At 48.0% G+C, this 9,810-nt stretch overlaps 1 protein-coding gene across 1 annotated transcript; it reads left to right on the top strand.

Annotated features, from left to right (window-relative positions):
• Positions 1-2,661: 2,661 nt before the first annotated feature.
• LOC127336654 (serine/threonine-protein kinase STY8) lies at positions 2,662-8,401 on the top strand. The gene is made up of 16 exons (XM_051363490.2): positions 2,662-3,120; positions 3,204-3,318; positions 3,469-3,554; positions 3,704-3,793; positions 3,881-3,956; positions 4,066-4,176; positions 4,760-4,810; positions 5,026-5,162; positions 5,492-5,599; positions 5,682-5,755; positions 6,788-6,963; positions 7,043-7,138; positions 7,452-7,532; positions 7,627-7,677; positions 7,759-7,899; positions 7,990-8,401. Exons 1-16 carry the CDS (start codon positions 2,909-2,911, stop codon positions 8,050-8,052), a joined length of 1,668 nt encoding a protein of 555 aa, XP_051219450.1. The 5' UTR covers positions 2,662-2,908; the 3' UTR covers positions 8,053-8,401.
• The last annotated feature ends 1,409 nt before the right edge of the window (positions 8,402-9,810 follow it).

Raw genomic sequence — 9,810 nt, 5'->3', positions numbered from 1 at the left:
CACTGAATTTGGAGAAATCAGGGAGCCGATATTTAGGTGGTAGCGGGATCAATTCGTAGTCGTCGTGGTACGGCTTGGAATAGCCGATTGCCCTCCTTTTCGGCACCATGCCGAACCGGTCTCTCGCATGGTGCTGATCGATCCGCCGTGGCCGGCCGCAGGAGTTGAACTCGAAGATTCGCCGGGTGGCGTACTTAGCCAGCCATGTTTGCTTTTCCAGCTTCCGAGCCAACCGCAGGAGCTGAGCTCCGGAGGTTCGTCGGAGTGGCGTACTTAGTTAGCCACGTCGCTTCTCAAGATCTGTCGCCGAAGTCCCTCCCGTTTTCCCGAAGTCCCCGATGTTGTGGCCTGGTTTGTGAGCGCCCGCCACGCAATCCGGCACATACGTGCACGTGTACCCGTGAGGGATCTCCTTAGGCGCCTCATGCAAGAACCGGTAGTCACTAGGGTCACCACCGATCTTGTAGACGACGAATGCCGGTGAAGTCGGCACTTCTGGTGCCGCCAACGCAAATGGCAGCGGTGGACGGACCGGAGTGGCAACTCTCCTTGATGCGTCCCGAGAGCTGGTCCCGACGGCGAGTACCGGTGGCTCATGATCTCCTGGATCACGGAAGAGCGACACGCTCCAACGTGTTTACCAGGTTCTCGTAGTGGCGGTGTAGCGAGTGAGCCACCAAGTAGTTGATCTCCTCGCCGCAGGGACCTGGTGCGTTCTTCCGACGGGGCGAGAGGTCTATCCCATCGAGTGCACCATTAGGCGAGAACCCCTTCCACCCGATGCCATGTGAACGGGTTACGTGGAAAGAGCCGATGAGGTCGGCTTCGAGGATGACTTTGATCTCGTCATACTTCTTCTTGAGCTCGTCGGTCGGATCCTCGTACGTGATCGGAGTGCCGTCCGCCATCTCAAATGTAGATGGCGATGTGGTCGATGACGAAGCTTGTCCCACCGGCGTGCTGTAATGTGTTGTCGTCAAAACCCACCGGCGGGCAGCGACGGGCAACACCGTAGAGCCGGAACAACCTAGGGCTGCGGCTGGCCGAGGTCCCTCCGAGCGACGGCCCGCAAAGCCTCCGGTACACACGTCCGATGCCGATGCAAGGCGTGCCACCCGACCTATACCTGGTCGGGAAGGTGATGGAGATGCCTCGCTTAGTTTCCTCGCATGGCATACACGTAAACATTAAATACGAGCCTCGATCGGCTCTCAGTTATCCCGTGAATCGGCTCAAGGAGCCGATCCACCCATGATTCGTACGAGGTGCACGAATATATGGTGGTCCTGCTTGATCAAGATAAAGCTAATGAGATCTACGACGATTTAGGGTTTTCACCGCATAATCGGATCATCCTACTCACGATTGGGCCTCGCGGCCACGCACGGTGATCGTAAGCCGATCCTAGATAGGGCCTAAAAACCAACACGAGGTTGATCCCCGGAACATCCTGTCTAGGACTAGCAAACGACACCCTACGTGCCGCTGGATCCTCCAACCCTTTGTAAGGCCTAACTATTGCAGATATTAAACTAATCCTTGATGAACAAGGAGCAACCGTAACGGATCGGATCTACTAAATAATGATCAAGCGGGGTGCCGCCCCCACACCTAAGATAGGTGTGAGGGCGGCTAGATATGCAAGGGTTGCACTACGATAGCATGTTATACGAAGAACTATGCTAACCCTAACACATCTATGATAACTACGTTGCTCGCCATCAAAAAGGCTTCAGTACGAGCAACGCATGAACAACATAAAGCTTGTGCTGCCTAGATCGCAAGATGCGATCTAGGCAGCATGTTGCTTACCGGCAGAAACCCTCGAGACGAAGGAGTTGGCGATGCGCCGAGATTGATTTGTTGGTTGAACGTTGGTTGTTGTTTATTCCATAAACCCTAGATACATATTTATAGTCCAGGGGACTTTCTAACGTGGGAATAATCCCCACCGTGCACGAGACAAACTCTAACTTCTAAGATGCGATCTACTATAATACAGATACACGGGCAATCTAGCCCAAACTCTTCGTGTAAGGCCGCTTCAGAGATCTTCCACGTGTAATCTTCCAAGCCCATCTCCCTTACGGCCCACCTCCTGATTTGGCCAAAATCTGGTGATAACAACCCCACATCGAGTACGTGTAAAGCACGAACATAACTCGTATAAGTAAATCGGAGCGTGTGAAAGCGGCTGGGCTGGTGGACGGGGTTCTTACAGCCGCCTAATGCATAGCGCTGGTTTCTGTTCCTCTTAACTCTTAAGCTAGGATAGTACTCCAGCATAATACAGTTTCACATGGAGGGACGTGGTTGACACGACTAGGAGTGTATGCCAGGACAGGATATTGTTGTTGTGGTAGTAGAGTAGTACATGGCGCGCGTACGGGAAGTTGAAGGGAATCTTTGAAGGAATCCAGTGGCAGGGAATCTGGAGAATCTCGTCTTTCTCTCGCACACTCAACTCGTCCACTGGCAAGTGGGACCGGGTAACCGTTCAACGCAAGACCGGATCTGGATAGCCGTCTGTCCAATCCACCTCCGCTACTCCCGGAAGGAAATGGGCCCCGGTTTCGAAATGGATAAGGACCCGTCTCGTGGAGCCACGTGTCGTGTTCCTACCGGCTGCCGTGACACGCCGGCGCAGAAGATCCCTCCGCCACTCTCCAGCGCCCGTGGCTGGCTGGCTGGCTCACCGTGTCTGTCGCCGGTGGCCTATAAATACGGGTCCGGCGCCGCCCTCTAGAAGATTCTTGCCGCAACCGCCAACGAGATCCCCCTCCCTCGGATTCCCCACCCCCGCTCCGTTCGTCACCATCCACCTCCTCCCCGTCGCGCGCACTCCGCCCCCTCCCATAAAGCCCGCCGCGATGGCCGCCGCGTAGGCCCGGCCCCCGCGCGCGCGCGGATGGACGACAGCGACGACGACGCCGTCGAGGAGGGCGTGGGCGAGAGCTCCTGGCCGCCCGCCGCCGCCGCCTCCTCCGGCGGCGGGCCGCCGTTGCAGGACGTCAGGAAGGGGATCTACCACCGCCTCCGGGACATGGGCAACGAGGAGGCACTCACCGACCCCTTCTTCGAGCAGCTACTAGAGGAGCACTACGAGCGCCTCCCCATCAGGTCCGTCACCATACCCACGCCGTGCGGGTCACGTTCGCCATCTCTGAAACTTCTGATCTCTGTGTGCGCACGCGGGGGTGCAGCTACTCCATCGACCTGCAGGTGGACAAGGCGGAGGACGTGCTGCTGCACCGGAGGATCCTCGCCGAGTGCGCACACCCCGACAAGCGCCCAGTCTTCCACGCGCGCTTCCTGCGCGTCAGTTCACATCCACTCTTCTCTTCATATACATATATAACGCTCGCTCGCTCGCTTGCTCGCTCGCTCTTTTTTTTTTTTTTTTTTCCTTCAGTTTCGCTCACTCAATACTATCCTCTCTTCTGCCACCGGCCGTGATCGATCGAGCAGTGTCTTCAGGAGGAGAAGCCCAAGGACGCCCCGTCCCCTCCGGCGGAAAACGCCAATGGCGGGGATGCTCTGCCTTCCAGCGCGAGGTACGTACGGGTTTACCAAGCCTGCTCCGGGAAACGTCTTCTACAATCCACTTGATCATCTCTGCTCAAATCTATCTTACTTCTCACTTTTCAACATACCTTGCTTGTTAAGAGAATGCTTCTATCATATCTGCCATGCAATGATACAGGCAGGCTGAGTTTCCGTGCGAAAGGATGATGGGGGACCTCAGCTTGGGGAGGAGCAAAGGCGTAGATGACTTTGAGGCCATTTCCGCATGGTATCATGTCTCCAGCTTGTGTGTTTCGTCTTGTCAAACCATTTCCATGAAAAACACTGCTGAATTTGGCATTTAAATTCTCCACAGGAGGGACACTCCAGAAATCCGCCTTGTTCATGAAATTATATTTTCCTCCATTGACAAGCCAAAGCTCCTCAGTCAGGTTTCACTTAGGACTACCAGTCCATCTGCCGTGCTTTTTCTATTTCCATTTCTATATGTGCCATGTCATCCTAACTTCTCTCAAATTTTAAATTATATTCTTCTTATAGCTATCTGCTTTGCTGTCTGAAATTGGATTGAACATCCGTGAAGCTCATGTGTTCTCAACAACAGATGGATTGTGTTTGGATGTATTTGTTGTTGATGGCTGGGAAACTGAGGTAAACTTAATTTAGTGCATGTTTTTACTGCTAGTTTGTGTATTAACACGTCTCTGGGAGTGCACAACGTGTCTTTTGGGTCTTACAGGGGCAGATCCGAAAACACATGAAATATTTTGCACTCTTCAGAGTTCCAGTTGGCACAAGAATGCCAGTTATATGTGTTTTACCCATTTACCCTAGTTGTTGTCAACAAAACTAAAAATTCTTGGCCCCATCTTAGTTTGTAACGAATTTATAAACCTAGGACTGTCTCGGCTTGAACGTATCGTACCCTAACTATCCACACATGCAAGTAGGTATTAGTTTATAAAAACTAGAGCTGTATGTTGACATTTACCCATGAAATCGGAGCACCCGCCTCCAAAGATGTAGTCACCGAAATGGTGCTGACGATAAACTAGATGGTTAACACCTCAACTGCTACACTTTTTTCGCGAAAGCGCAAAAGCCTTGCGTGCAATTTGGTTATCAATGTACTCCTCTAGATTCTTATTGGTAGTGAAGCATCTGTGTGTTTGTTTGCAGACTGTTGCTTACAAGGATTTCCTTGAGTAAAAACATTGCCCCATGCTATATGCAGGAGACAGATGGTTTGCTGCAGCAGCTCAAGGAGACAGCGAAACGTAGTCATGTATGATTCTCTCCTTCTTTTACATTGCTTGCATGAGTACTTCAAATTTGAAGTAACTGCGTGGTTACCTACAAAAGGTGCTGGTAATTCAACTTTTCACAGTAAATACAGCGTTGTAAATACTTGCAGTCAGAAAGTCAGATTTATAAGACTGTAGAATGAACACACCATGTATAACCTTTTCCTTACAACTTTTACTTCCTTGTGGAATGCAGCCCTCATTATCTAATCCAACAAATTCTTCAACTTCGGAGCGAATACGAGAACTGCAAGAAAAGATTGGTGATTCTGAATTCGACAGGAATCTCCTGCAACCTATGGATAAGTTTGCATCTGGATCTTCTGGCGATTTGTAAGAACTGCAAAACTCTGTTCACATAATGGAAGCATTATTCCAGCCTCTGCATTAATTAAGAATAAACACTGCCAGGAACTACATAACACTTGGTTAGGAAATATTGGGAAGAGTAACATGAAGTTAGTGGATGAGAACAACAGCCACCACTTAACTACCAGTGTGGATTGCATGCCTTTTTTCTTGCATTTTCGCAGTGAAATAGTTTTACAAGTCACATGCGAACATACATAGTTAAACCAACTGTACTGTTATTTGTGGAGATATCGGGGTGTTTGCTAACCAATAACAAATGGTCTTGTTTTTTTTTTGTTCTCGTTTTTTAGATATCGAGGAACTTACCTTGGTATGGATGTTGCAATAAAGTACCTTAGAGCTGAACATGTTAATGATTCTTCAAATGTAGAATTCTTGCAAGAAATAATGATTTTAAGGTATAATTTCTTCTTTCACCCATAAACAAGACACCAAATCATCTAATTCCAGACAATGCTAACACAGTATAGTCATTTGCAGGAGTGTTAATCATGAAAATGTCGTTCGCTTTTACGGGGCATGCACAAAGCATCGGAAGTATCTCATTGTGACAGGTCAGACAATAATATTGCTTCCTGCTGTATGGATGACCCAGTATCTTTGTTGCTCCAGGCTCACATGAAAGTGCTCATGCATGGGGATAGAGTTACATTATGATTAGTATTGGTGGCTAAATGTCTGTGGTCATGCTTAGGTCTAACCAGTATGTGCTTGATCATTCATCATCATATACTTTAGTATTTAAATATAAATAGCTCTTGATTACAAATTTGATAAGCTTGATTTAGAGAAGAGGAAAAAATAAAAGCAGAGCTTGAAAGATGGAGGAATAACTCATGTCTTCTATGCATTTTGGTAGGCACTTCAAGAACAGATAAGTCTTGAGGGATGTTTTGAAAATTACATCCGTACATAAAGAGTATCTACATCCTGCTGCAATGTAGTACAAATTAAAAACATATGTCTGACCAGAAGAATATGTTTACTCTGTTTCTATCGGATCGACAGGTCACTGCCCATCCTTTCATTTTGCCCAATTAGTTTCAGCTATGATTATAGTGGGCAACAGATATGATTATAGTGGCAATTGATGATTTTAAAGTGCTTTTTCTACTGTGACTCTCTCGTAACTCGATCCCAGAGAGGCCTGCTACGACATGTATTGCCTGCTCGTGTCTTCTCACATTTAGTTCATTGATTTGGACACTTTGAAGTAGTTTAGTCTGTCTAGCTTTTGGCGTGTCAAGTTAAGTATTTAGCAAATTGAGAAGCTGACATCCAGTGGCTCGACACTTAAGATGGTGTGCCGCTGGACGTACCCACAGTCTGAAGCTTGCTTACGTTTTGTTCACAGGTTTGCTCCACATTCATTCTATGTTTCGTCCTGTGTATGTAAGATCGCTGCTGGGCCAGAAGGCAGCAGTGATCATCTGTTCCTTCGCTTGTTTATACAAACTTCTACTACTCATTTCTGACAGTTGAAACTGTAGGCCCCTGTCTCTTGCTTAAAAAGAAGTCTGTCTATATCATCAGCCAAACTGAAATCCCCTGTCAACTGATATTTTACTCTTATTATTATGCTTCAGAGTACATGCCTGGAGGTAATCTATATGACTTCCTTCACAAGAAAAACATTACCTTGGAGCTATCTGTGATTCTTAGGATTGCTATTGGCATCTCGAGGGGGATGGATTATTTGCACCAGAATAACATCATCCATAGAGACTTGAAGACTGCCAACTTGTTAATTGGCAACGGCCAAGTATGCATATTTTTAATAAGTTATTATTTACTTTTAAATTTAGTTTTGCTGAATTTCTCTGATTCCTTTCTTAAAATAGGTTGTGAAGATTGCAGATTTTGGTGTCTCTCGTCACCGATCACAAGAGGGAGACATGACTGCTGAAACTGGTACCTACAGATGGATGGCACCTGAGGTGTGTTGTCGTTTTATTCGTTGTACTTTTCCTTTTCTAGGAACTATATGATATCCTGCATTTTCTCAACGATCTTGTATTGTGACACGCTTCCACAACCAAGTCCCTGAACATGATGGACAAACTATGTGCTATAACTTCGTGACAAATGACATTGTTTTATTTAAAATTTATTAGTTACCCACATCAGTTTATGGAACAATTTGTGCTTGATCTGTCAGACAAAACTCAGAAGGTTGTTGGTTCTGTTCAATTGAGGTGTTGTATTATTACGCATACAAGATGTGCTAATTACAGTTTTTTGTCCTACCAGGTTATAAACCACAAGGCTTATGATCATAGGGCTGATGTCTTCAGCTTTGCTATTGTTCTGTGGGAGTTGGTGACTTCAAAGGTAAACCTTGGTGTTGTGTCCAGGTTTTACTCTTTCAAGTTCTTCCAACATCAGTAAACTTTGGTTAAACTTGCCTTGGTACTGTTACCTACAGATCCCGTACGAAAATTTGACACCATTGCAAGCTGCACTGTCAGTAAGACAGGTATGTTTCAGTATTGAGCAATCAACTGTCGATAGTGGGTGTACCAAAGTGATCATTGGCTCATTGCTCCTTGTTTATCAGGGATTTCGCTTGGTGATCCCTTCAACCGTGCATCCAAGGTTGTCTAAATTGATTCAACGGTGTTGGGATGAAAACCCTCATATGCGGCCCGTTTTCTCAGATATCACCGTAGAACTGGAAGATATCTTACATTCTGTTCAGGTAATTTTGTTGCAGTTTGTAGGCCATAAGTCTCATGAGAAGATGAAATTTGAACACAAAGTAATTTATTGATTGGTTATGTTTCTGCAGGCCTCCAGCTCCAAGGGAGCCCATCGAAATACAAAACCAAAGATACAAATGAAATCACAGTGATAGAACACCAAGTCCTATGTGGCCTGCTCGGCCCTTCTTTCACATTATAGCGTGAAATAGTGCGATAGCGTAGAGTGTCTCCTGTATATATGTCATGTATATTGATTTTGTGCTCGGCTCTTTTGATTCTCTATCTCCCTTCCCAAAAAAATGCTTACATCAAGAAGTAGGTTAGGTTAGCATATTCTTGCTAACATAACCTAAGTGATATAACGTTTACATGTTTCTTTTTTCTCGAGTGGCTATAGTTTATATCTTTTTTCATTTTGGTTCATGTCTGATGATGAGTTCGTCTTGTAAGAACTTCAGATGAAAATGCCATCTCATGTCCATCCTGGTTGTTTTTTTAGATTGTCTGGTTCTTTATTTTATACTCCCTCCGTACCAGATTATAAGACGTTTAAGACTGCTAAAACAGTTGCTAGAACGTCTTACATTTCCGTACAGAGGGAGTATTTTCTTGTATGGAACATGATAGTTCAACAGGTTTTCACAGTTTCTTTTAGTAACAGATTTTTGCAGGAAATAATTCAAAAAAATCATGTCTAGAACTGGGCTAGCCCAGTTATCATTTCGGATAACAGAGCTCTCACCCCATTGGCACCGGTTTGCTGGCCCACCTTTCTGATCTTCGGGTAATGGACTCTTGGCCCAATTATAATTTGCTACTTTCCTTTCGCTTGACACATTTAGAGCATCTCCAGTCGCGTCCCCCAAAGCGTCCCCCAAAGGGATTTGGGGCGCGCCGGACAAAAAAAGCGTTCCAGCCGCGTCCCCCAAAGCCCATTTTTGTCCGGCGCGGCCCCATACGGTGTCCGACGCCCCGAGCCCGTCCCCGTCCCACAGGGGACGCTCCGGGGACGCCGGACACAACGAAAAGCGAGGCGGGCTCCCACATGTCGGCGACTATTTGCATAAACCGTTGGTTCGCGCCTCTTTTCTCGTCGCTCCTTCCTTCCCGCGCCTCCCACTCCACCGCCGCCGCTGGATTTCCCGGCCGTTTGGGCGTCTGATTTGTCTTTGGAGTCGACACCGTTGTCGCGGGCAGGGCTCCCGCCGGTCGTGCCGCCGCCGCCGCGTCGCCGGCCGCCTCCCGTAACGCGCCGTCAAATCCGCCCCACCTCCGCGCACGAAGGTGCTCGACGACTTGCTGTGTAGGCGCGATTGGTCGTCGTTTGTTGCGTCGTCTGCCTCGGCGCAATTTTAACCATTGATTTTGCTTTAGGCATGGACAGCGACGATGAGATGGTTGCCCTGGCCGCTGGAGGACGAGCAAGCGTTCGACGACGACCTGCGGGAGCATTTGCCGATCATCGCGTCCCTCCAGGACATGCTTGACGCCGAGGCGGAGAAGAGGAAGAGGCCGCGCCGCGAGGATCAAGGCCGGGAAGAAGGAAGTCGAAGCCCCGGCGAGAGGATGGAGGGGCATGCCATGCCGCACAACGACTACGTCGCCGACGGGGCAACACATGCCGACAATTGTCGGCGCCGGTACAGGATGAGCAAGGGCCTGTTCATGAATATCCTCCACGGCGTTCGAGAGTTCGACCCCTACTTCAAGCTCAAGGTCGACGCTGTAGGCGTTCTCGGGTTCTCATCCATTCAGAAGTGCACCGCCGCCATGAGGATGCTTGCATACGGAGCACCTGCCGATACACAGGACGACTACCTTCGCATGAGTGAGTCTACTGCCATTGAGTGCATGTACAAGTTTTGCCGAGCTGTGGTGGGAAAGTTTGGCAAATACTACTTGAGAGG

Source organism: Lolium perenne, chromosome 2 (assembly GCF_019359855.2).
Source record: "Lolium perenne isolate Kyuss_39 chromosome 2, Kyuss_2.0, whole genome shotgun sequence".
Taxonomy (NCBI): domain Eukaryota; kingdom Viridiplantae; phylum Streptophyta; class Magnoliopsida; order Poales; family Poaceae; genus Lolium; species Lolium perenne.
This window is presented reverse-complemented; position numbering and strand designations above follow the sequence as displayed.

What these genes read in the sequence shown, in the direction of transcription:
- LOC127336654 (XM_051363490.2), top strand. Translation starts at nt 2,909, where the DNA reads ATGGACGACAGCGACGACGACGCCGTCGAGGAGGGCGTGGGCGAGAGC. An exon ending in AGCCAAAGCTCCTCAGTCAG is followed by an intron (nt 3,957 to 4,065) that starts GTTTCACTTAGG and finishes TTCTTCTTATAG; the next exon opens with CTATCTGCTTTGCTGTCTGA. An exon ending in GAAGTATCTCATTGTGACAG is followed by an intron (nt 5,756 to 6,787) that starts GTCAGACAATAA and finishes ATTATGCTTCAG; the next exon opens with AGTACATGCCTGGAGGTAAT.